Source organism: Gossypium arboreum, chromosome 13, assembly GCF_025698485.1.
Source record: "Gossypium arboreum isolate Shixiya-1 chromosome 13, ASM2569848v2, whole genome shotgun sequence".
NCBI classification, from domain to species: domain Eukaryota; kingdom Viridiplantae; phylum Streptophyta; class Magnoliopsida; order Malvales; family Malvaceae; genus Gossypium; species Gossypium arboreum.
Genome location: NC_069082.1, coordinates 110478988 through 110502243, shown reverse-complemented (window position 1 = coordinate 110502243; position 23256 = coordinate 110478988). Strand labels below are relative to the sequence as shown.

At 34.5% G+C, this 23256-nt stretch overlaps 2 protein-coding genes across 2 annotated transcripts; both read right to left on the bottom strand.

Moving 5' to 3' along the window:
- Nucleotides 1–553: 553 nt before the first annotated feature.
- On the bottom strand, nt 554–1263 carry LOC108462507 (probable long-chain-alcohol O-fatty-acyltransferase 2). The gene is made up of 2 exons (XM_053024584.1): nt 1095–1263; nt 554–870 (listed from the first exon to the last, which is right to left on the bottom strand). The coding sequence occupies exons 1-2, from the start codon at nt 1201–1203 to the stop codon at nt 554–556; spliced, it is 426 nt and encodes a 141-aa protein (XP_052880544.1). The 5' UTR covers nt 1204–1263.
- Nucleotides 1264–17884: 16621 nt separating this feature from the next.
- LOC108461785 (probable long-chain-alcohol O-fatty-acyltransferase 5) lies at nt 17885–19063 on the bottom strand. The gene has a single exon (XM_017761717.2). It carries the CDS (start codon nt 19026–19028, stop codon nt 17976–17978), a length of 1053 nt encoding a protein of 350 aa, XP_017617206.1. The 5' UTR covers nt 19029–19063; the 3' UTR covers nt 17885–17975.
- Between the last annotated feature and the right edge of the window lie 4193 nt (nt 19064–23256).

Genomic DNA, 23256 nt, shown 5'->3' with positions numbered 1-23256 from the left:
TCTAAAATTTTCGTTTCGAAACTAAATAAGTTATTAAGTGATTTCACTGTACAAGAAGTGTTTCAAACATAAGATTTGACTAAAATTTGTAGGAGTTTTTCTGTGAAATAAATTAATATTTTCAAAATAACATGTAAGAGATTTGCTAAAAATTAATAATTTCAAATCATGCGAGTATTAAAGTTAGAGAGCAAATTTATGAAAGTTTTCACTGTTTTATAAGTAAATATTTAAGAGATTGTGTTGTGAAATAGATGTCGTCAAACTTGTGATTTTCTTAAAACCTATATAATCTAAGCTAAATTAAGATTTCAGATCATACGATGTCTAGGCTATAATTTTTAAATTAGTTTTTCATATGAGATGATGTAACTTATCTAGATTCAGCCATAACGTCTAGGCCGAGTTTGGGGTGTTACAAGCAATAAGATAAGCAGCTAACGGTGAATGCTATATTTGCCAAAGCCAAATGTTCTGAAATTGATTTGTGAAGCTGGAACTTCTTGGTGGCCACCAATATTTTCTTCAAAACAATCTCTATATAGACCAAAACTCATTGTAAAATGAAGAACCAAGTAACTTTCCACGTAGGGCTTTTGTAGATTATATTGTAATATATCATTTCATACATCAAACTTGAAGTGACAAATGTTGCAAAAGTAATAGGCAATGAAGCCCATCTGGATCTAATTACTAGTGTAGAAATGGATTTTACAAGACTGCATATGGCCGAATGAAGTATATTTGAGACTCTAAGGTTCAATCTATGTCCCCAAAAGTCTTGTAATGAAGTGGCTCGAACTGGTGCTTTGAACTGTGGCTCCAGTTCCATACTAGCAAGCAAGATCTCAACTGGTATTGTAGCCACAACTAACAAAAATTGAATTGTAAAATAAGTGTGGAAAAAGTGAATGATCAACAAAATATGCCTATAAAAATAATGCTTAAAGCTGTAGGAACAAAACAGTAAAACTAGCAATGTAGCTTTATTCTAGCCTCTCGGATTATAGTAGGAACTTTTGGTTCACTTTCCTAGAATGGGATTCCATCATTTTTAGTATTTACAAAGTATTGTTTGGTTTTGATTGGTAAACAAGCTGTGAGGATGAAAAGATGAGGTTTTGAAGGAAATGATGAAAGGGGAGCTTTATCGAAGGCAAATAAAAGAAGCTTAAAATTGGCCATCCATGAAAGGAAAAACATATGGGAAACTCCAAAATGGAAGGTGTGAATGTTAAAAAGGAGAAATGAAAATAGAATAATGACAGGGAAGATTGAGATAAGTCTTGAGAAGCCCTTTGAGATTTTTGATGAAATATAATATTTGACGATAACGTGGTGTTTGGCATAGGGATCACTTCACAACACGGGAAATTAATTTCATCATTTTGTTTGGTAAGTAGGGATCACTTCACAAAATGAGAAATTAATTTCATCATTTTGTTTGGTAAGTAGTTAATGATACTACATCTGAAAGTCATCAAATAAAGGAAGGTAAGGGAAAGAAATGTAAAAAAGAAAAGCAAGGAAATATTTATTTTTTATTTGGATAGCTAAAATTAATAAAATAAAGAAAAGGAACGTAATTTTAACATTTTCTATGTAGTTAAGGTATAAAAAGTTATTGTCTTTCATCTCACTTTCTTCAGTTTTCTATTTAGTTTTTAAAAATTATAATTTTTTTTTATTTTTAGAATTTGGACTAAGTTGACAAAATGTGCAAATATTGAGTGTGAAATCCCGACCGATAAAGCCCTAGTGCTCGAGTGTTGTTGTAGGAGTAAGTATTTCAGAATAGGTTTCCGGTAAGTAAGGTGTTAAATTTAATTAAGAAGTCTTAGTTAGGCGAATAAGTCATAAGGAAGCAGGGGTGTGGTTCTAACCGCCCAAATGATACTTTGGCGGATAGATTGCTCGAACTATTAACATTAGGATATTGAGTGAAAATGCCTCAGAAAGTAAGACATATCTAGGTGGAACTTTGTAAAATGTTAAGGAATTTCGAGTAATAATGATATCGTCGAAAGGTGTTGTATGCCAAGTTTGGCTAGTTAAGGTGTTGGTTATATTTAATGAGATGTATAAGAGCGAATGATGGATTTGACCCGAAAATATTTATTTATACATGTAACTATGGATTGTTGAACATGTTTCCCTAAAATTGTAAACCACCCATATGACAGATAGAGCAAGATTATGACGTGTGTCAAGTTTTCATAAGGACAAAGTTTGTATATCTAGATAGTCAAAAATTAAAAATGAGAGTTTTTCTTCAACCTTTTTTAGGAATTATTTCCCTGGTCTAGATCTAAACCAATCTGAAGTACTTCATTCCTTCACGAAAGTTGAGGGTTGATATAGATTTCCACCTATGGATGGTTCATGTCAACGTAAGGTTTATAATCTTTCATGCTATGTCGTAAGAGTAAGTCTGTTTCTACTGGATAAGGCTAAGGACCTAAAGCTTTATTTGGGGGATTTTAGCATTTGAAATAATGAAAAAGGGGGATATATGAGTGAGTGATCTTGATGATTTCCATGTTTTGGAATAGTAATTGTTTTTTATTGTTCGATTGAAGTTTGGATCTGGAGTTTGGAGCTAAAAAAGGGGTAAAAGTCAGGTGAGTCTTTAAACTGACTTTCACATGCATGTATGCCTTTTGGAAACTTCTATGCTAAGTGACCAAAGCATGAGACTGAAACTAGTAAAGTGTAATGTGACAAATCTGATAAGAAAAATGAAATTTAGGAATTTGAATGACTATGAGGGGCTTTTTTCTGAAAATAAGAACAAGTTTGATAGGAAGTGCATGTGTGTTTGGTAAGCATAAGAATGTTTGTCATGAGTGAGTCGATGCATGATAAGTCTGTGTTTGTCTCTAGAGTTGTCAAAGGGGTCCATTGGGACTAAAACACGAATATCTAAAAGGACAAGTCCATGGCCATGGCGTTAAAGACCATATCGTGTAAGACCGTGTAACACCTCTAACTTATATCCGTTGTCGAATTAGGATAACGAGGCATTATCGATCAAAAACACAGCTCCGAACAGTCATTTAATACAATTCAAGCATAAAGTTATATCAACTTCTTATAAACACTTCCAAACTTGAATAGCCACAATTGACAAAAACCAATGTTGCATATATGAATCATATAGCCAACCAAAATCAATCATGCTTTATTAATCAAATATCATATACAAAATATACTCCAAAAATCAATCATTTCGCTTATACTAATTATGCTTCAAAATTTAACCATTTCCATATCATTTGTCTATTCTAACTTTTTGAACTAACGATCATACATCAAAGCCATATTCGCATGCTTTATAATTACATCATTCGAACCATATGTTCAACAATTACATAGCAATCGAAAACCTAAATTATAAACAACTATATTTCATTTCATATATTAAGCTTACCTTAAAACATCCATTAGTGCAAATTTATTCCTTTAACTAAATACTAAATGTACCATTTTTGCATATTTTTGTACACTCACTTATTAAACCAATCACCCCATATCACACGGTATAATATTCATTAGCACAATAGGCAGTAGCTAGCATTACGACATGGCTAAATTTACTCTTATACATTACAAATTCATGCGCATTTACCATATCAATATGGACCATTTTTGAATACAAATGTCAAGTCTTATCATACCTAATTCACAAGATAAATAATATGTTTGACCATCATATATTCAACTATCCTATAAGCCATTTCTAAGCATAATTACCGAATCAAAACATACCAAAATTTATATGCTAGAATCATGTCAAAATTACAAGTACACAACTAATTCATTTCTCACCTATTCGGCTATCAAAATTAACCACATAATTTATACCAATTCTACCATTAAATCTTAAGTTAAAAATACCATTTCATAACCGAATGTAAATGTCAACTTGTCACTTTATAACTATCCATTTAGCTAACAAAATATACCTAATATATATTGTCATTATTTACCATTTAAACGCTGTACCAAAATAACCAACCAATATACAATTACCAATATATTCATAACTTAGCTTATAGGAACATATACATTATAGCAAAAACACATCCATCAACTAAATCATTACTCAATGTCGAATAATAAACCAAATACACCACACATATATACCACGAAATATACTTCTCAAATGAGCTTATAACATTACCAAATATACATCATAATTAACATCATGATCAAGCCATTTTCGCATGGCTATATATATACAGAAATTTCAAAACCAAACATATCAAAACTAGCCTATACATGTCATATGTCAAAGTTCAAGCTTTCAAAATACCAAATTAGTGATAGATAGTGTGATGATAATCCTTGACGATCCCCGAACTCGAGCTAGCTTTATATATCTATAAAACAGAAAAAGAATGCACAAAGTAAGCTTTGAAAGCTTAATAAGCCATAAGCAAATAGTTCATCACAAGAACATATATAATTCAATTCGAATATGCCAAATTTAGCTAATCTCATACACATATACAATCACTTTTCTCATATAATTCATATTACTAACATTAAGTAACTTCACTTACCTTATTTTAAATGAACATATAAACTTCATACGTACCTGAATCATTTAGCTCAAATTCACATTTGGTATCGTTTTGATATTGCCCGTTGAACCATTCGAAATCGTTAATGATACTCGAAAACACATATATCACATACGAAGACATATCCCATATATGGTATTATATATGGTGTTATATGTTATCACATATTGATGCCTCTGTCCCAAACAGGGTCTTACACGAATAATATACGATGCCAATGTCCCAGACATGGTCTTACACGAAATCACATCTCGAAAGCCTTATGTCATGACATTAGTTGTAACATCCTGATTTTCGGGTTTTCGCGATTCTTGGTATTTTAAGTAAATTTCTAAAATTTGGTATGTGATTATGGAATTCATAATGTGGGTATGTTAATGGGCTTATGGAAGGCCCATGAGTTGGCCAAAACCCGGTAGAATTTTTAAAATTTTGGACTTAGGAGTTAGGGGTTCTGGCTAGGTGCCCTTATATTAAGTTGTGGGTAAAATGTATCACAAAAAAGAGCTTTGGTAAAGTGGCAAGGGTGACGCCACTAAGCTCCTAAAAAGGTGGCGTGTGGAGCATAAGGGAAGTCTTGGGTTCGATTCCCTGTGTTGGCAAATAAGAGGATTTATTTTTATGTGCAGGAAGGGTAAGTGTTGGAACCTAAGTGGATTCTGTAAGAGGAGAGTTGGATCAAGTCAAATGCATAAATTAAGGAGGGATAAGGGAGAGATTTTAGGATTTGAGAGAAGGATAGAGCTTAGCCGTTTGGAAGGGAGATTTGAGAGGGGATTTTCGGCAGAAGGGTATGAGGCTAGTTAATTTCGGCATTAGGGTCTGAGTGTGCCGATTTCTTCTTTGTAAAAGCCGAACCTATCATTCTTCTCGTTTCTAATCGAATATCAATAAGCCAAATCCCGAAGGAGTCAAAGGAAGTCGATTGCTCTATAAAGTGACCCAAAAGCCAAAAGCACAGCACCCTTGGGTGACTTGGTGGCCGATTCGTAGGATCCTTGTGGTACGGGTTCTGCTAGTGTTTTAGAGCTGCGACTGCGTTGAATCGGAGTTAACACGGGATTGAAACCGTTTGGGTAAGTGAACCTTGGTAAGTGCTCGTAGCTTTAATCAATTCAATATTAGGGAGTTTAAGAAAAGCCGAAACCTCTCTAATTTAGGGAGATGGCCGAATATGGGCATAGACTTTATGGGGTCTTCTTTTAATATTTTTGGTTTATTTATTGAAGGAGCAGCAAGGTGTAGTGTCATTTTGGAGTAGCTTGGATCGCCGGAGTAGCTAGGCCTAGTCGTCAATCGCGACAAAGGTAAGGTGCCTAAGGCCATTATGGATGGTGGCCGAATGTGTAAGTGCTAATATTGGAAAGTTCTTAATTTGGTTCAATTATTGCGAGCTGATCTATTTAACAATTGATTATAGGAGAAATAGTGTAGGAGATCTCGTCAAGGAATATCGCAAATCAGGTGTGTAACGAACCCTTTTTCATAGCTTAAAGCGATAAATGCCGAAAAGCCGAAATGCCGAAATTCTGGCATTTCGAGGACTTGTGAGCAAGCGAACGCTCACTAGTTAGTTAGAATCGATGAGACGATGATCGAGAACGATGGAAACGGTAAGAGTGTGATTTTTGGCGTTCTCGGTAAGTTGGGCCTCGAGGGGTCGAAGTGGGGCCCATTGGGCTTTCGGGCCCATTTGGGTAAAAATTGGTAGTAAACGGAAATCTGTTATATGGCATGATAAGACTGTTAAAACCGTTATGGAATATAGGCTAAATGGGCCGAGATGACGAAATTGGCTAAGTAGGGCCCATTAAGGGTTTTAGGCCCAATAACTCGTTTCGCTAAAAATGGGCCGAATCACTGTTGCACCCATGAATTGTTAAGTAATCATTAATAAACATGGAAACCCTAATTTTGGTAAAATTACAAGATTACCCTTATACCATGAAAATGACCGTTTTGCCCTAGGTAAAATGACCATTATACCCCTAGGGTTTATGTATGATTTTAATACATGGGATTTTGATAAATATGGTATGTATGATATGCATATGAAATGTATGATACGCACATGATATGTATGATATGCACATGAGGTAATCATAAATGCATTGGGTTGGGTTTATATATGGATGGAGGAAGTGAAAAGGGCTTATGCCCCGATTATAAAAGGGCTTATGCCCTGCTTATTGAAAGGGCTTTGGCCCCATTATTAGAAGAGGCTAGGCCTCCGGTTATATGACAAAGCACTATCTTTGCCAGTGGAGAGTTTGGCGGGTGGGTCGAGTTAATCCCACATGGTGTGTTGGTTGGTACGGTGGAGAGTAGCGGATGGTGGGTTGAGTAGTCTCCCAAATGGGTTGCATTCTTTCATTGAAATTATATGTGACATTGAAATGGGCCTAAGGGCCATACCGCTTTCTGATAAAGGCTTCGCCCAAGATTATGAAATATGAAACATGAAAAGGCTTGACCAAAGAATATGAAATATGAAAAGGCTTGACCAAAGATATGAAATATGAAACATGAAAAGGCTTCGCCCAAGATTATGAAATATGAAATATGAAAAGGGCTACTGCCCAAAGGCATGATTGAGATTGGATTTGGGCTTAGACCCAATAGGCCGTTATTGTTTTGGGCTCGAGAGGGCTTGTTGCACACTGAGTTTCCAAACTCACCCCTTCCTTAACCTTGCAGTGAGCCTTGATGTGAGGACTTGGTAGGAGAGGATTCTTGAGTGGCCACGGTGATCATCTTTGGGCTTTTAAACAAGTATTGGTTTTCATTTTAATTACTTTAATTATTATTTACTTTTGGGTTGTAATAAGGCCAATTTTAACTTTCCTTTCATTTTTTTTTCCGGATTATTTTAATTTTAATAACTTTAAAAAATTGGTTAATAATTATTCAAATGGGCTAGACTTAGGGCGTGTTTTCAAAACGATATTTGTTTTAAAATATCTCAACATCTCGATTAATCGATTTATCAAAGACGTCCACTTAAACAAATTTAAACTCGATATAACAAAGTGTGGCTATGGTTGTGGGCATGTCTAGGATTGGTTCCAATCAAAGAGCTTGGTACTTAAGCGACCTTCATGGCTCACCTACTGTCTCGGATACCTACCGGTGCCCAGCTTCCATACACTTTGTTAACTCAATAAAATATATGGTTTTTAAAACATTAAAACGAAACGTGGGTTTTCAACTACAATGTGGCACGCCGATTCGCCATAACGTCTGGCCGGGTTTGGGGTGTTACATTTAGTGGTATCGAGCCTAGGTTGCAACAACTCTACTGTGGATCGGGTCCAAAAAAATGTTTTCGAAAACTTAGGCCTAAGAAGGGTATTTTTGGAAAATAGTTTTTGAAAAGTTCATTTTAAATATGGTTGCGGAGAAATATAGGTAAAAAGGGTACCAAATTTTTTCTGTTTTAAATCAAGAGTTCAAAATAAAGGGAGTTTTCAAATCAAAGTTTTCGAATTTCTATTTTCGATAATCAAAAACATGTTTTTCTAAATGGATTGGAGAAATAAGTGGCGCACTGAATCCCCGGCACCAAGTCTGTAAGTATATTTTCCTTACAATATATGATATTGATATTATGAATAGTGCTGAGACCCTACTATGAGACTTTAGCTAGGGTAGAGCTGTAAATGGTAGGAATGAGACTGTAGCTAGGCTACGATGATACGAAAAATCCTTGAACTGCTATATCTACATAAGACATTTTCTTAATAAACAGTGGAACGTTATACTAATTTCATAAAATTTATAAATCGATAATTCGATATGAGTACTAGAGGAGCTCAGGACGAGGCATGGACGTGGTCGCGAAGGGTGCAAGCTGAATCTTCATCCTCGGGGCATAGGCCAGTTGAGGAGCCAGCTGTGCCGCAAGCAACGGAGACTGGGTCTTATGATCGGGCTGCGGGGGATGACGCTTTATCCCAAGCTATGTTAAGGGTTTTAGAAAGAGTGGCTGGAGCTAGTACTGGGACGGTGAATAATGGGTCTATATCGGAGCGACTCCGGGCCAACAGAGCGGAGGTATTTAGGGGTGTTACATTTAGGCTATGATTCTGTGAAAATAGAAACTTGAAAATACTATCTCTGCATAAGACATGTGAATAAATAGTAAAATTTTTGAGATCTTTGTAGTTAATTGATATGTGTCTGGTAATGTAGAGTATTGATATGGATTCGAGGGTAAGAAAAGTCCACCAACTTGGTAGCGGTAACTCAGATCTTGGTACTGAGGCACTGGCCGAGTTAGTAAGGAAAGTGGTAGAGGAAGTATTGGATACAAAATTTAAGGAAATTAGAGAAGCGCTTCAAGCAGGGTGCTTGGAGTGTAAGAAAAGGAAGGATTCTAGTTCTCGAAAAACCAAGCCTCGCTTCGTGAAACATGTTAAGGCACGACCAAACTATCCAATCTGCAAAGATCGCAACGGACGTCATTCGGTGAATGCCATAGGAAGACAGAGCATGTCGTAGATGTGGGTCCAAGGAGCATCGAGCTCGGGATTGCCAAGTTTATTTTATTTAAACATATGTTACGAGTTGTATGCGTGCACGATAAACGTTTCTTTATTTGTAATTAGATGTTCGGGTCGTATTAAAATTATTTAGATCAGAGTCTTGCAGTATCATAGTAGCATAGTGGTTTGACTTATACAGTTAATTGATAGTTGGAAATTTCGAGGACGAAATTTTTTTTAGGGGGATAGAGTTATAACGCCCCAAAAATTGGGCCTAGAAGAGTTGGGCTTTGAGTCTGGGATTCGGATAGAAGAAAACCTGAATATTGAGAAGTTTTAAATATTACTAGTGTTTAAAAAATATATATATTGATAAAATATTTATGTTATTACTAATATTTTAATTTTTATGAAAATTATTATCATTATAATTATTAGATACAAATATATTTATAAAATTATTGTTGTTAATTTAGTGTTTAAATTAACATATTATTAGAAAATTTTACTGTATCTATTTTTATTGATTTATGGAAATTATAATTATTATTAGGAAAATATATATATATTATCGTATTTGAAATTTTCATTATTATGGTTATTATTATTATTTTTAAATAAATTACAATGTAATTAAAGTGTGGGAAAAATTTGGACCAAGACTTTAGCAAAATTATTATTTTGCTCCTTTAGGGATCTGGGCATTAAGGTTTATTAATAGGTTGGGCTAAACTGGACATAAGGAGGAATCGCCTAGTGGTTAGGCGTGTTAAGCAGTAGGTAGTGACATAATGGACCTTGTGCTATGCATCCAGGAGGGAGTAAGTTGTATCGAGACTTGCGAGAGCAATATTGGTGGCCTGGGCTTAAGCGAGAAGTGACCGAATTTGTTGGGAGATGTTTGACATGTCAACAAGTGAAGGCCGAGCATCAACTACCTTCGGGATTGTTACAGCCGGTAAAGATACCACTTTGGAAGTGGGAAAGGGTAACTATGGACTTTGTAAGTGGGTTGCCGTTGACACCTTCTAGGAAGGATTCGGTTTGGGTGATTGTGGATAGACTCACGAAATCTGCTCATTTCATACCTGTCCGAACCGATTACTCACTTCAGAAGTTGGCCAGATTGTATGTGGCGGAAATAGTGCGATTGCATGGTGTGCCAGTATCGATAATTTCAGACCGAGACCCAAGGTTTACATCTCGGTTTTGGCAGAAGTTGCATGAGGCATTGGGAACGCGATTGGATTTCAGTACGGCTTTTCACCCTCAGTCGGATGGGCAGTCAGAGTGGGTTATTCAGATTTTAGAGGATATGTTGAGGGGTTGTGCTATTGAGTTTAAAGGCAGTTGGGAGGACCATTTGCCCTTAGCGGAGTTCGCGTATAACAATAGTTATCAAGCAAGTATTCAGATGGCTCCATATGAGGCACTATATGGGCGAAGGTGTCGCTCGCCTACTTGTTGGGCAGAATTGGGGGAAAGGCAAATACTTGGACCAGAGTTGGTAGCAGATACTGAAGACAAGATTAAGGTAATCAGGAAGAGGTTAAAAGAGGCAGCGGATCGACAAAAGTCTTATGCCGATCTGAAGCGTAAGGATATTGAATATGCGGTAGGAGACATGGTCTTTTTGAAAGTTTCGCCTTAGAAGAAGATCTTGAGATTTGGTAAGAAGGGTAAGTTGAGCCCACGGTTTATTGGGCCTTACCGAATCATTGCGAATAGGGCGGTGGCTTATCACTAGAGTTACCTCCAGAATCGGATCGCATTCACGATGTCTTCCATGTGTCCATGCTAAGGCGATATCGTTCGACCCAACTCATATCGTGCGATTCACGTAAATTGAGGTACAATGGATTTGACCTTTGAAGAGGAACTCGTGCAAATACTTGATCGTGATGTCAAGGTGTTGAGAAGGAGGTCATCCGTTGGTGAAGGTACTTTGGAGGAACCATGGCAAGGAAGAAGCTACTTGGGAGACCAAGAGGCAATGCGTCGTGATACCCTCAACTGTTTGGACCGAGTAAATTTCGAGGCCGAAATTTCTATAAGGAGGGTAGAGTTGTAACATCCTGATTTTCGGGTTTTCGCGATTCTTGATATTTTAAGTAAATTTCTAAAATTTGGTATGTGATTATGGAATTCATAATGTGGGTATGTTAATGGGCTTATGGAAGGCCCATGAGTTGGCCAAACCCTAGAATTTTTAAAATTTTGGACTTAGGAGTTAGGGGTTCGGCTAGGTGCCCTTATATTAAGTTGTGGGTAAAATGTATCACAAAAAGAGCTTTGGTAAAGTGGCAAGGGTGACGCCACTAAGCTCCTAAAAGGTGGCGTGTGGAGCATAAGGAAGTCCCGGGTTCGATTCCTGTGTTGGCAAATAAGAGGATTTATTTTTATGTGCAGGAAGGGTAAGTGTTGGAACCTAAGTGGATTCTGAAAGAGGAGAGTTGGATCAAGTCAAATGCATAAATTAAGGAGGGATAAGGGGAGAGATTTTAGGGATTTGAGAGAAGGATAGAGCTTAGCCGTTTGGAAGGGAGATTTGAGAGGGGATTTTCGGCAGAAGGGTATGAGGCTAGTTAATTTCGGCATTAGGGTCTGAGTGTGCCGATTTCTTCTTTGTAAAAGCCGAACCTATCATTCTTCTCGTTTCTAACCAAATATCAATAAGCCAAATCCCGAAAGAGTCAAAGGAAGTCGATTGCTCTATAAAGTGACCCAAAAGCCAAAAGCACAGCACTCTTGGGTGACTTGGTGGCCGATTCGTAGGATCCTTGTGGTACGGGTTCTGCTAGTGTTTTAGAGCTGCGACTGCGTTGAATCGAAGTTAACACGGGATTGAAACCGTTTGGGTAAGTGAACCTTGGTAAGTGCTCGTAGCTTTAATCAATTCAATATTAGGGAGTTTAAGAAAAGCCAAAACCTCTCTAATTTAGGGAGATGGCCGAATATGGGCATAGACTTTATGGGGTCTTCTTTTAATATTTTTCGTTTATTTATTGAAGGAGCAGCAAGGTGTAATGTCGTTTTGGAGTAGCTTGGATCGCCGGAGTAGCTAGGCCTAGTCGTCAATCGCGACAAAGGTGAGGTGCCTAAGGCCATTATGGATGGTGGCCGAATGTGTAAGTGCTAATATTGGAAAGTTCTTAATTTGGTTCAATTATTGCGAGCTGATCTATTTAACAATTGATTATAGGAGAAATCGTGTAGGAGATCTCGTCAAGGAATATCGCAAATCAGGTGTGTAACGAACCCTTTTTCATAGCTTAAAGCGATAAATGCCGAAAAGCCGAAATGCCGAAATTCTGGCATTTCGAGGACTTGTGAGCAAGCGAACGCTCACTAGTTAGTTAGAATCGATGAGACGATGATCGAGAACGATGGAAACGGTAAGAGTGTGATTTTTGGCGTTCTCGGTAAGTTGGGCCTTGAGGGGTCGAAGTAGGGCCCATTGGGCTTTCGGGCCCATTTGGGTAAAAATTGGTAGTAAACGGAAATCTGTTATATGGCATGATAAGACTGTTAAAACCGTTATGGAATATAGGCTAAATGGGCCGAGATGACGAAATTGGCTAAGTAGGGCCCATTAAGGGTTTTAGGCCCAATAACTCGTTTTCGCTAAAAATGGGCCAGAATCACTGTTTGCACCCATGAATTGTTAAGTAATCATTAATAAACATGGAAACCCTAATTTTTGGTAAAATTACAAGATTACCCTTATACCATGAAAATGACCGTTTTGCCCCTAGGTAAAAATGACCATTATACCCCTAGGGTTTATGTATGATTTTAATACATGGGATTTTGATAAATATGGTATGTATGATATGCACATGAAATGTATGATACGCACATGATATGTATGATATGCACATGAGGTAATCATAAATGCATTGGGTTGGGTTTTTATATGGATGGAGGAAGTGAAAAAGGGCTTATGCCCCAGTTATAAAAGGGCTTATGCCCCAGTTATTGAAAGGGCTTTGGCCCCAGTTATTAAAAGAGGCTAGGCCTCCAGTTATATGATAAAGCAGCTATGCTGCCAGTGGAGAGTTTGGCGGGGTGGGTCGAGTTAATCCCCACATGGTGTGTTGGTTGGTACGGGTGGAGAGTAGCGGATGGTGGGTTGAGTAGTCTCCCCAAATGGGTTGCATTCTTTCATTGAAATTATATGTGACATTGAAATGGGCCTAAGGGCCATACCGTTTACAGTAAAGGCTTCGGCCCAGTATTATGAAATATGAAACATGAAAAGGCTTCGGCCCAGTAATATGAAATATGAAAAGGCTTCGGCCCAGTATTATGAAATATGAAACATGAAAAGGCTTCGGCCCAGTATTATGAAATATGAAATATGAAAAGGGCTACGGCCCAGTGCATGATTGAGATTGGATTTGGGCTTAGACCCAATAGGCCGTTATTGTTTTAGGCTCGAGAGGGCTTGTTGCACATGAGTTTCCAAACTCACCCCTTCCTTAACCTTGCAGTGAGCCTTGATGTGAGGACTTGGGCGGAGAGGATTTGAGTGGCCACGGTGATCATCTTTGGGCTTTAAACAAGTATTGGTTTTCATTTTAATTACTTTAATTATTATTTACTTTTGGGTTGTAATAAGGCCAATTTTAACTTTCCTTTCATTTTTTTTCCGGGATTATTTTAATTTTAATAACTTTAAAAATTGGTTAATAATTATTCAAATGGGCTAGACTTAGGGCGTGTTTTCAAAACGATATTTGTTTTAAAATATCTCAACATCTCGATTAATCGATTTATCAAAGACGCCCACTTAAACAAATTTAAACTCGATATAACAAAGTGTGGCTATGGTTGTGGGCATGTCTAGGATTGGTTCCAATCAAAGAGCTTGGTACTTAAGCGACCTTCATGGCTCACCTCCTCATCTCGGATACCTACCGGTGCCCACTTCCATACACTTTGTTAACTCAATAAAATATATGGTTTTAAAACATTAAAACGAAACGTGGGTTTTCAACTACAATGTGGCACGTCAGATTCGGCCATAACGTCTGGGCCGGGTTTGGGGTGTTACATTAGTATTCGATACACGTTTGGGGCTTACGACTTCGTAATTAAATCAATTCAAGCTTGAAATAAGTCCTTCAATGCTCAATTAAATTCGGCAACATATATATATATATATATATATATATATATATATATATTTTATAATTCAATTCAACAACATATAATATATACATTTGAATTTAAGAACATTTATTTACTTATGAACTTACCTCGTTCAGAAACGACCGGATCGGAACGACTATTCAACAACTTTTGACTTCCCTTGATCCAGATCCGATTTCTTCTTTTCTTGATCTAAATCAATTCAAATTTAACTTATTTAATGACATATTTATTCAATTTCATCTAAAAACACATAAATGGGCATTTTACATTTTAGCCCCTAACTTTTCACATTTTCACAATTTAGTCTCTATGTCAAAACAACACAAAATACTCAAAATTTCATTTAATCCCTATTTGGCCGAATATTCCTTAGGTCCCTAGCAGCCCATTAATTTCATTTATTTCACAATTTGATCCACTCAATTTACAAATTTGACAATTTAGTCCTTAATAAGCGTTTTTATCAAAAATCACTTAATAGACTATGATAATCCAACAACAAATATTTATTTTTCATCATCAAACAACAAAAACATCAAGCTATCAACAATGGTAAATCAAAAATTCATCAACCAATCCAAAAATTAGGGCATGGGTTAGCTAGATTACGAAGCAACAATCTCATAAATTTAAAAATTATAAAAAACCGAGATCAAAATCACTTACATTTTTAATTATGCAAGGCCGAACCTAAGCGAGCTTCTATGGCTTCTTTTTTCTTCTCAATATTCAGCCAAAAGATGAACATGCATGATGATTTTTTTATGTTTTGTTTTATTTATTTAACTATTATTACTAAATTACCTAATTAACCTTTATAATTAAGTAACAAAACATATAATGGTTGTCCATCTTTGTCCAATCAAATATTCAATGGTCAAATCAAAACATAAGGACATCACATTTAATTAATCAAAGCAAATAAGCACTTTAACTTATAGCATGCTACTTTTACATTTTACACGATTAAATTATTTTATCAAATTAAACAACTAATCGATAAAATTATTTCACGAAACTTTCACACATATTAATTCACATGCTGTGAACATATAAAATAATATACAAATAATTTTACAACCTCGAATTTGTGGTTCCGAAACCACTGTTCTGATTTAGCTAAAATCGGGCTGTTACAGACCGTAAGTGGTGGGTTATGACATCATATGGAAGAATTTAAGGAAGGTTATTTACTTAATATGGTTCCTTATGTGTCCTACGATGATGATGGGAAAACATCACTAAGTATGAGTCTAGGCAAAACCCTATCGCCTAAATCACCAAAATAAGGACAGTCTTTGTGGCAAAACTCTGGATAAGAGAGTCTTCGTAGTGAGTACTGAATGTTAAAGAACGCCTTGTGGTAAAACTCTAGACAGGAAAGCCTTTATAGTGAGTACTGAATGTTAAGGAACGCCTTTGTGGCAAAACTTAGGAAATGTAAGCATATGTGGCGAATCTCTGCAAGGAAATGCCTTTGTGGCAAATCTCTGGACATGGAAGCCTTTGTGGTTATCTCTAAAAAGCAAAGTCTTAGTGGCGCGGTCTAAAGTATGATAATTGTGGCAACCATTTGAAAGAAATGCCTCTGTGGCGGACTCTAAACGAAAAGAAAGGAATCCATGGCGAACTCTAATAAAACAACGTATGAAGTTTTTTGAAGGAACGATAAGTATGGCTAATTCTAAAAAAAAGTTCTATATGAAGTGTTAAGGTGAACCCCATATAGTATCAAGGTAAGAACAGAGAAGCTTGAGAGTGTTAGTGCAAGTGGCGAGCCAAGAGTATTCTATTTGTAAGGTCCTTTGAAGTAGGAATGGTTAACGGAATCATGAGAGGTATGTTATGATCTTAGCGCGTAGCGTGACACCTATGGTATGGTGAATGGAACCTTAGAGATGTATTTGTCAGAGACAAATCAAAGAAATGATACAAGGAGATAGAAGAAAATGGAGTTTTCGAAAAGAAAATGGAGTTTTCGAATATGACTTAGGTAAAAGAAGGTTTTCTCACTAAGTTTGCATGAACTTACTTCTATGCTTTTATGTCATAGGTAAGCTGAGATGGGATTACGCCAAGAAGCCAGGGCTACGCCAAGGGTTTGGCGAGATGAGCTATTATGCAGATAGAGCGAGCTTGGGTTGGGGTGATCAAGTCTGATGGATATAATGTAAACCACTAAGAGAATCGTTTATAAGGCTTAGGATTGTATACATACCATGTCAGTAATACGGTCGAGCCGATAATAGCACCTAAAAATAAATATTAGAACTATGTAACTAAAGCATACTATCATCATGTAAACCCCATCATGGTCAATATAATTATATACTGTGCCTCAGATGCAAATTCAGTTAAAAGATATTTCAATTGAGTTTTAAATTTTATAAGTCAGCAAAAAGTCTGTAATGGAAAATGTAACACCTGAGATTCAAATCTGGAGAATCGGATCAGGTTTAGGGCGTTACATTGAGGGTTAAATTTGTTGAATTTTTTTAGAATTAGGACCAAATTGACAAAATATGCAAAGTGTTAAGGGTTAAATTTTTTATTATACCAATCAAAAGGCTATCACGTCAACATTCTATCTAGTGATCAAAGGCATTTAATGGTAGAATCACTAAAATTGATAGCTTATTTAACAGGAGTGACTAAAATAACAAATTTTTGAAATTGGTGACCAAAATAGGAACACGTGTAAATTTAGGTGACTATATAGATAGTTTCCAAAAGGGTCAAGGTGACCAATATTAACAATTTATTTAACTCAGGTGACTAAAATAACAAAGTTTTAAAATAAATTTGTTTTACGATTAAGGTTCATAATTGTCCCTTTCAAAAATGTCATTTTCAAAATTTAAACTTTGTTCTTCCCTTGGAAATGCGGCTTATTTTTTAAATATGAAAAAAAGGGATGGAACAAAAGCATGGAAGCTGATAATTATTTCCCCGGTTATAAGATTTCTGATGTCACCACACTCTACATTTGGTAGCATTACAATTATCTAACCTCTTAGATGAGTCATGAAGTTATGTGACCAGCATTTCTATTTTCAATTTCAATTGATATCCTTTAACTATGCTCTAAAGCATAACTAATCAAAGAAAGGGAGAAAAGCTGAGTGCAACGTTTGAGAATGGTCGTCAAAGCTCTTTCATCCACATATGGTTTGCTCATAGTGAAGTCAAAAAATTTGTGTGCGTTGAAATTAAATTATATATTTTATTATAGTAAAAATATAATAAGTTATATTTTATAATTTTAAAAAATCAAATCAAGTATTTATTATTTTTAAAAGAGTTAAAAGTGTAAAATTATCATTATTAATTTAAAATTTTGTAAACTATAAAAAATTTAAATTAAAAATTTTCTATTTTATGAACGTTGGATAATGATTTTCTATTTTATATGTAACATGTTTGGTTTCATAAAACAAAAGTCGGATCATTTCATTACTGAATTCCTTTAAATAACACTTTTTTATTATTGTGTAGTGATTATAACACTTTTTTTTTTAAATAAAACTGCAGGATAGAATCATAACTCTGAAATTGGTTATTTAGCATTGATTATAACAAAAAAAGAAAAAAAAAAGCCTAAGTAGTGAAAATGAAAGCTTGTTAGAATGTGGCTTGATTGACAACGACGGAAAAGTATTTGATCTGGAGGTTCATCCATCCACTAATCTTCAAACAAAGTTATACATTCTTTTCATCGATAAAACCATCAATGAAGACATTATAAAACTTACGTTGATCTCTTAAAAAACTCCACAATCGCATTGAATTCTTTGATAACCTTTTCATCCACACCATTTCTCAAGAGTTGCGTATAAGATAACCAACCAGCAGTGAGTGCTATATTTGCCAGGGCCAAGGGTCCTGAAATCGCCTCGTGTAGCCGGAACTTCTCGGTGGCCACCAATTTTTTCTTCAAAAAAATCTCTATATCAACCAAAACTCCTTGTAAAACGAAGAACCAAGTAATTTCCCACGTAGGCTTTTTGCGGATTATATGATAATATATCAGTTCATGCATAAAACCCGAAGTGACAAATGTTGCGAAAACAGCAGGCAATGAAGCCCATCTGGATCCAATTACACGGGAAGAAATGGTTTTTATAGGGCTGTATATGGTCAGACGAAGTGCCTCTGAGACCCTAAGGTTCCATCTACGTCCCCAAAAGTCTTGCAATGAAGTGGCTCGAACTGGTGCATTGAACTGTGGTTCGAGTTCCACACCAGGAAGACAGATCTGAGCTGGGATTGCAGCCACAGCCAACAAAAACTGAATTGTAAGATAAGTATGGAAGAAGTAAAGGATCAACAGGACATGTTTATGAAAGTATTGCTTAAAGTTATAAGAATAAAAAAGTAATGTCAGCAACGAAGCTTTATTTACAGCCTCTAGGATCAAACTGGGAACTACTCTTGGTTCATTTCCCTGAAATGGGGTTTCACACTTCAGAACCTTGACTGATTTTTCTTTGATTTTGAAGGGTGAACAAGCTGCGAGGAGGAAAAGAATAAGGTTTGCAGGAGGGGGTGAAAGGGGACCTCGATCAAAGGCAAATAAAAGAAGCTTGAAATTGGCCATCCATGAAAAGACAAACACATGGGCTGCTCCAAGATGGAAACCATGAATGTTAAAGGGGAGAATTGACAATAGAAAGATGACAGGGAAGATTGAAACAAGCCTTGGGAAGCCCTTTGATATCTTTGCTGAAATATGATAAGAATAAGACAATGAAAATGTTGTTAAGACCCATAACTTAATTAAGTTATTGAGCTCACTCTCCATTTCTCACCCTTTTAGTTTTCTTGATGTATAATACGACAGTATATATAAAGAATTGGACAATTAATTAATATAGTTAATGCTGTCAGAAGAAAAAAAACACCTTTTAAGGTTCTTTTGCTAAAGATGGGAAGCCTGGGAGACGAGGGATGGCCAAATTGCAGAGCAGTCTCATAGGTTGCCAAATTAAACCTAATTTCTGTAAACTATGACCTCCGTTTTTATTTGACAGCTCCATACTAATAAATTAAATATTAAATAGTAATTATAATTGCCAACCGACTCCGTAGATATCAATAATCTTGTTTAGTGGGTTGGAATACGTGTTAATCTTTTTATTTATTCAAGGGTCAGAAAGAGTAGACTCATTCTATCAAAAATAGTAATTATAATTATTATATTTTTTTCCTGTTAGGTGTTTATATTTTTTATTTTTAGTTTAAGATTTATATTTAAATTAGGGACAGTCTATTGTTAAGTATCTATTGAGTAAAAAAAAAATAAGAGTTTAGTTGCTTTATTTAAAAATTTTAAAAATCTTTTGATACATTTTAAAATTCACGTGCTTAACCGAATACATAAAAAAAATAAGAATTTAATTGTCTACATATTTAAACTTAATTCTTTTAGTTATATATTTTTATTGTAACTATATAAGGTAAGTATTGATGATTAAAATCATGATATATATTCAGGGACGAAATTATAAGATTTGCTTAGATAGTTAAAATTAAATTATAATTTTATCATAATAAAATATAACTTTAAAAGATTATGTCAAAATTTTATAAAAAGAAGATTAAAATATAATTTTATACCTATTAATTTAAAATTTTTAGGAGGAGAAGTCACATCCTCAATTCGCTTTTGGATATATCTCTGATGAAATCGTAACTTCCGCAGCTACCTCTGACGCTCTTCACCTACCATAGCTGCCCATTTTTAATGAGAAAACTGTGATATACGAGGCATAGTGCTGCCGCAATAAGTGCCACAGATGCCTTGTCCTTCAATCCTCTCAGACAAAAATGCATTCAAAGGATCATCTACCATCACCTTCACATATTGTCTAATGGTTTAATAGGGTCGAAAACGATTTAAATTTTTGTACTTTTATCATTCTAGTGTTAAATATTTTATCAGTATTTTTAATATTAAAATTTAAGTAAATTACAACGAAAGTCATTAAATTATTAGTGAAGTTATATTTTAGTCATTCATTATGAATTTATCAATCAAAATTTAAATAATTTTTTCTTCGATCTCTAATACTGAATCAAGATAAACTTAAATCTAAAGTATATTTTACTTTTGATGAATCTTGATTTATCAGTATCAATCGTCAAATTATAACTTAAAGTTTATTAGTTAAATTTTAAAAAAATTTAATAACGTAAAGACTCAAATAATTTTTATAAATAATTCAATGACCTAAATGTTATCATGAAAATCATGATAGTGATGGCGAATTGAAATCTGACATCCCTCTCCCATCTTGTATTTGCTAACACAAAAGCTCTTTAGTACCTAATGTTTGAGTTATCTTTCCTTAATTTGTTGTCTTAGCATTTCATTCTAAGTAGTTAGCTTTTAGCTTCTCACTCCGGAACATATTTTTACATTTTATCATTTTAGTTCACATTTTAAACATTTAAATATCAAGCAATACTTCTATCCCAAATAATTGATAAAATTTAAAGTAAAAATAAATTACATTAAATAGATTTTTAAAGCTAAGAAATAATAGTCACTACATAAAAGTTCAATTGATTTATTATATTGACTAAAGTCATAATACTATATACATTCCACATTAGTAAGTACAAAAGTATGATTAAGTACATCTGAATTTTATTAACTACATAGACAAAAAAAAAATGTATTCATCAAGATTATTTGTGTCACATTAAAATCATTTATGTACTTGTGAGTTCATGTATCAAAAGAGTAAGAATAAACATGTATGATGGGTTGTGCCTTATGGAACTTTTGATCTCTCTGCACTCAATCAAGTTTGAGAGTTTTTTTCTCACTTGATATCAAATATCAAAAGTGAACAATGAGAGAGAACATTATGTATGCATCGAATTTCTACAAGATCTACAGTAAATTGTAGTCCAAAGTTCATGACTCAATATGTCTCGAGGCCTGTACTTATTTTATTTACAAATGTATATGAAAACTATTATGTTTATGAATCACAAAATTAGCCAAAGATCCTTAGGTGGTCTTTCTTTTATACAAAACAACTTCCGACAAATAATTTTTGGAAAATTGATTAATTTTTATAAATTTGATATTTTCTAGTGTTTAGATTAATTTGTGTAAAATATTTTTCATTATTTGATAAATTTTCTTAAAATCATTTTTAAAGTTAATTTCCATGAAACAAACAAAACATAAATTATATTTGTTACAAAATAGTATAGAAACATTTCCTTGTGACAAATGAAATTTATTTTATAATAAGATAATACTTCATATCTTATATAGACTGAATAAGAATGAATGATTAATTAAAAGTTACATATATTAAATATATGAGACTAGATAATGGCATATTGAAGTTGGAAGAAATAAACGAAGCTAAAGCATGCTTTCAACTAGAGGTGCTCATGGGTAAGGTCGGGTCGGGTCCAACAAAAATTAAGGCCCGCTTGTTGGCTCGCTCGGCCCTAAAAACGGGCTTAAAAATTTTCTCAAGCTTAACTCAAATAAAAATGCTAAAATCCGGGCCCGACCGACTTGGTATATTAAATTTTTATATTATTTTTATATAATTTTAAAATATATATAATACATCAAAATACTAAAAATATTAAAATAAATATTTCTCAACAAATTGAAAATAAAATTTAAAAATATGTATACTTAAATATTTCAGTGTGTATCTTCCCTATCAGATTATTAGCTTTTTAAAAATAAATTCAAAGGGATAATTTTTGGAAATATTTGACTAATCGGTCTAGATATTTCGCGTTGCCCACATCGTGCAGTGTGTCCCAACCCCGGCAAGTTTGGATTTGTATCCCCTGCATGCGAGGGAGAGTATTAGTTTAGTCATTCAATAACCACCAAGTTGGTTCTCATATATAAACATATTCCACTTTTGATATCTAACCAATGTGAGACTAAGCTTTTCATTTTCCTCAACTTAATTCACAAGTGGCTTACTTTAAGCTTCAATTTCTCATTCATTACTCAACCACTTTGAGCATATGATATACCATTGTAAAGATCTCATAAAGTAGAATATGAAACCATAGTTCTATGATTTAAATATCCACTTTTACTAATTGAAAATATGCCTTAAAGCTTCCAAAGTATCCATTTTTTTCAACAAACTTTTGCTAGAGTAAAACACTCGTCATTATTATCATATTGTAGTGAATTACAGAAGTAAGTTATAACAGTTGTATATATTGCTACCTTAAGTTGCCTATTTGCTTAAAATGACATGAAATGGATGTGTTAAACCACAATGGCCACTATGACTTGACACTGCCAAAAATTGGGCAAACAAAATAGAAACAACACCAAGGTTTATTTACATAGTTTGGTTTCCCTACATCTAAAAGCCTAGCTTAATAAGCAATTTCATTATCTTTTATCACAAATACAATAAGTGATTCACGCTCTATCACTCCCCAAGTATAGAGATATCACATTTGTACCTAAAGACTATAACACTCGCCTCCAAATTTCCCCTTGAGAACTTGGGTAGTAAACACTCAACAATGTTTACAATAACATATTTTCACTTTCTCACAAAAAATTCCTTAATAAACAAATTAGAATGCACTCAATAAGCTCTTGTTACATAACCTATACAAGTCTCAAGCATATATCAATTTCAACTTTCTAACATAGAATCAATTAAAGATCTAATTTCCAAAACAGTTGCATAGTCTCCATCAATTTTCCATGTTTCAAGGGTTTATTTGATTCACACAAATCCAATCCAATCTCCAGACTATCAAAGATTAGTTTTCAAAATAGACCAAAGTATCTTCAATATAACCACACATAATCAAGTCCAAAGATTTTCTTTGTTAAATTGTCAAACCAAATAAGACAAGTTTTTAACCACCTCAGCGATAGTCTGCAATTGGCACTGCCACGTGCCACTTAGCAACTCTTAGCTCATGTTGCCTAGACAATATATTTTTAAGTTACATATTTCCTTAGATATACTACAACATTAAAACTTAATATAATAGGACCTTAAGTA

Excerpts from the sequence above, each read along its gene's own strand:
- LOC108462507 (XM_053024584.1), bottom strand. The coding sequence starts at position 1,203 with ATGTTTTTCCTTTCATGGATGGCCAATTTTAAGCTTCTTTTATTTGCC. Across the intron at positions 871-1,094 it reads TCTTTTCATCCTCACAGCTT|TTGTGGCTACAATACCAGTT; the intron begins GTTTACCAATCA and ends AATTTTTGTTAG.
- LOC108461785 (XM_017761717.2), bottom strand. The coding sequence starts at position 19,028 with ATGGAGAGTGAGCTCAATAACTTAATTAAGTTATGGGTCTTAACAACA.